The sequence below is a fragment of the Aplysia californica genome, unplaced genomic scaffold, assembly GCF_000002075.1.
Source record: "Aplysia californica isolate F4 #8 unplaced genomic scaffold, AplCal3.0 scaffold01192, whole genome shotgun sequence".
Lineage (NCBI taxonomy): Eukaryota > Metazoa > Mollusca > Gastropoda > Aplysiida > Aplysiidae > Aplysia > Aplysia californica.
In genome coordinates, this window is record NW_004798462.1 from 156,575 (window position 1) to 160,839 (window position 4,265).

Genomic DNA, 4,265 nt, shown 5'->3' on the forward strand with positions numbered 1-4,265 from the left:
GAGAGAGAGAGAGAGAGAGAGAGAGAGAGAGAGAGAGAGAGAGAGAGAGAGTCTCAATAAATTTGATCAGATGTGTAGAGAAGAAAGGAGATAGTCCTTAAAAATTCAGTCAGATATATATAGAGAGAGACAGACAGACAGAGAATCCTAACCAATTCAGTCAGAGGGTAAGACGTCGAGAGAGAGAGAAAGAGAGAAGGAGACAGAGAGGGAGAGACAGAGAGAGAGAAAAGGAAATAGTTCTATCAAATTCAGTCAGAAAGATAAAGAACGAGAAAAAGCAAATACTACAGCCACTGCTGGCCTGCCTAAACGTGCATGTTTTCCATTGTGCTCCAACCTACACCCTATGTCACTGACACCAGACAAACGACAAATCAGACCTAACTACAATGTACAGTAATAACATCCTGGATGGAGCACAGTGACCACTGCCCCTTCCCGTGACCTTATTTGCAAGTAGCTCAGTACGACAAAATGAGATGAAGATCAGAAGCTGAAAAGAAAAATCCCCAGTTAGAAAATAGGTCATCTCATCAACAATAAAAAACCCCCCATAAAACTCCTTCAGAAACGAGTTCGACAAAAACTTCCAGCTGTGGGATGCTACATGATGTGCTATCCCTGAGGGACAACGTGAACTCGAAAGAAGTGTGTCCGGTACGCACACTACACCTCCGCAAAACACACTACACATCCACCAAACACACGACACGCACGTCCATCAGACGCGCGGAGAAACTTCCCTGACAGGCGAGACACGGGACAATCTGTGAGTACAAACAGGAAGACAATCGGGGACACAGAGTTGGGGAAATCTGTCTCTCTCCCTCTCTACTCCATCATTTTCTCTTTCTCCTTGTGAACATTAAATGGAAGGCTCAAGGAGAAGTGGAGGGGGGCTATGGTGGAAAGGGTGAGGGGGGGGGGGAATAACCACCTAGAACCATGGTCAGGTGGAGAGGGGGCATTAAGAAGGGAGGGGGAATTACGAAATGGAGGAGGGAATGGGGATAAGACGAGCAGAGATAAAAGACGACCTAGAATCTGAATCATGTGAATGTGAATTAAGCCGAGGTCGTCAGGATTCTTCTGCAGAGAGATGATGATAATGATGATGATGATGATGATGATGATGATTATGATGATGATGATGATGATTATGATTAAGTCAATGGCAATGATTACAAACACAATCAATGATCAGGATGAAAATGAAAATGACGATGATGTGACTGAAATGACACAAGCAATAAAAAAAAGACCAGGGTAAAGCTATACAGTTAGACACAACTTAAATCTGCAGTGAACACCATAACGGCCACATTTCACCAAAAAATAAGAAAGTGTTATCTAACACACAGAATAGCAAGGAGTACGCAAATGACAATTGAAAATAGATGTGTAAAAGGTGGAGGAGGAGGCAGGAGCGGGATGGAGTGGGCACTAAAGGGTGCTATTCTTTACTTTTGCCCGAGTTATTTCAATGAAAACATGACATGGGAAAACTTAATTGAAAGATCGAGTATGCAGCAGACCCTACCCCCCAGACTGACCGCCGGGGGGGTTCAGGGGTCACACGGGTGTGGGGGTCGGTAGGGCGTGTACACAATGCCAGAATGCCCGAGTCAAAAGATTCTTGCAGCGACACTCTCATGTCAGTTGACGTAAAAAAAACCAACCAAACCCTGCAGAGAACTTGAGGCTATCGTCAACGAATTCCAAAACTAGCATGACGCAAAGTTGCATCAGGACGCACAAGGTGGCACGACACATAGTCACATCATGGTACATAGTCACGAGACTCAAAGTGGCATAAAGCAGATTGGCTTCATGACTTTAAGTCACATCATAACACATACAGCGGCATGACACAACGTCAATCGCATCATGACACACCACAGTGGCATGACACCATCAAACGGGTTTTGACCTGGACACATGGCACTGTGTGCGCACCCTACAAAGGTCTAGGCCATAAAGGCGCCTGGGGGGATCATCAAGTAGCGGAGACCTGCAGGTTAGCCAGCCACTCTGAGGGAGAGGAGGACGTGGGCTCTGTGTCAACCACCGAAGGGGAGGAGGAGATGAAGGAGGTTGTGTTGTTGCCGGGAGGAGGGGAGGAGGAGGAAGGGGGGTTCTTCTGAAGTCCATTGGAGGAATAGAGTGACCCGGGGTCAGTCTGCCTGTGGGAACTGTCTTTAGCGGCAGCGTCTTTGGCCGGAACCAGGTCGTTGGTGTTATCACAGACTGGGTGAGAGGGAGGGAGGCTTGTACCTCCGTTACTGATGCGTCCTTCCGTCGCCGTGCCGTGGCAGGGAGGGGAGGAGGAGGAAGAGGGCGTCGTCGACTTGTTCGTCGTTGCGGTAGCATTGTTGGGGATCTGGGTGGAGGGGAGAGAGGAGGGAGAGCTGACGTCGCAGGATAACTCCATAGACAAGGGTATACGCGAGTCACCGGACGTGTCCATATTGGTCTCTTGTCCAGGCGCATCCTGGGCAGTGGAGGAGGCCGGCGCAGATTTCTTCTCGGAATCCTCAGGCGGGCCCAAACCCAGACCCTCCCTCAGCTTGGGGTTCTGGCTGGGGTCGGCCAAGTTTTTGAGGAGGAGCGAGAAGAGGTGAAGGAGGAGATCCGACTCCTTGTCCTGGACTAGGTCAAATTTGGAGGTGAACACCATGAAGTGGGTGAAGAGCGTGTTGAGGTGGGCGTGCAGGCCCAGCTGTCGCAGCAGGGGGTAGTGGGCGTGGTACAGGTGAGCCAGTACGTGGAACAGGTACCGGTGGATGCGCTTGACCGTCACGTCCAGGTCGGCCGGGAATGTGTGGCCTGGGGAGAGAGAGAGATGGGTAGTTATTTATATCGGACGACATATATTTTTATTTATATAAATATATGAGAGAACACAACCCATCAGTGTTTTGAGCTTTTATGTTATTCAGTAGAGGTTTTACGGCGCTCGCAACTGCATAAAGTCATATGAGCACCAAGGGGTGGAGGTCAACAGAGAAGTCTTTACAGGGAATCAGGCTTACTCTGCTCACCTCTCTGGCTTCAACAGGACAAAGTCTGATTCGACTTTCAAGGTACCCCGGAAATAGCGGGTCACAATAGTGTAACAAACATACACAAAAGAAGTAGAGGAAAATGACGATAGTAAGGATTAGGAAGAAAAAGAAGCAGTTCCCTGTTGTAGTTCAGGCACAGTTATGAGCATGACATTGTTGAATCAGCCCATTTACAATTCTACTGTGCATAAGAACGAGAAATGTCCTCCCTTTGGGAATGGTTTCAAGACACTTAAGTCAGTGGCACTGCCCTGGGGGGTAGGGGGTGTTGGTTTGAGTAAAGAGAAGGACGTTGACACAATAATGGTCATATAGTGCAGGGAAGAAGCAAGACAGATAGGCAGAAACAACAGAGGGAGGGAAAAGAAGTGGACCCTACCAGTGGCGCCCTCCAACCATCCACAACATCAGTGGACAAAACAACAGAACAAGAGACAACAAATCAGAGGAACACAACAAGACACAATACCATACGTCAGTGGACATAACATATAAATGGACAAAACAAGACACACAAAATCAGTGGACACAACCCATCAAACAGCGAGACACAACACATCAAACAGTGAGACACATCAGTGGACACACGTAATGCCAGACTTGACACACATACCAAACTTGGTGGGGAACACGGACTCGTCGTTGATGAGCTTCTGTATGTGAGTCATGACGTAGTCCACGTACTGGGGCGCAGTGTTCTTGCTCTTCTTACCCTTGTCATCTGTCCAGAAGTATTGACTGTGGATTTGTGCGGGGGCGGAATGCAGGGGAGAATGTGATTAGTCAACATCAACGTACGATCGACACATCACTTGACACAGTATATTATGTGATCAGTCAACATCAATGTATGATCGACACATCACTTGACACAGTATATTATGTGATCAGTCAACATCAATGTATGATCGACACATCACTTGACACAGTATATTATTAACCTATGATCAGGCAGTCTTCTAAGTTCTTGCAAAAATTAACCACTATTCATCAATCAATCCCTTTTCCATCAATTAATCATTTGATCAAATAATATTCTGTCAACTACTCCTTCTGGTACTCAGAAGTCTGTTGATTAACTATTTGATTAATCAGTAATGCTAAATACAATCTATTTGAGGGCAGGATGGGGAGTGGGGGGTGGGGGGGGGAAGAGAGATAAGGATATAGTGGAAGTAAGATAGATCGAAATAGAGA

General features: G+C 47.0%; 1 protein-coding gene across 1 annotated transcript; it reads right to left on the bottom strand.

Annotated features, from left to right (window-relative positions):
* Positions 1-1,413: 1,413 nt before the first annotated feature.
* Positions 1,414-3,806, bottom strand: LOC101861784 (MOB kinase activator-like 2; the record flags this gene model as incomplete). Its single annotated transcript, XM_005112128.2, is given in 2 exon segments — positions 1,414-2,829; positions 3,682-3,806. Coding segments are annotated over 2 exon segments (955 nt in total), but the record flags the coding sequence as incomplete, so codon positions are not given.
* Positions 3,807-4,265: the final 459 nt, after the last annotated feature.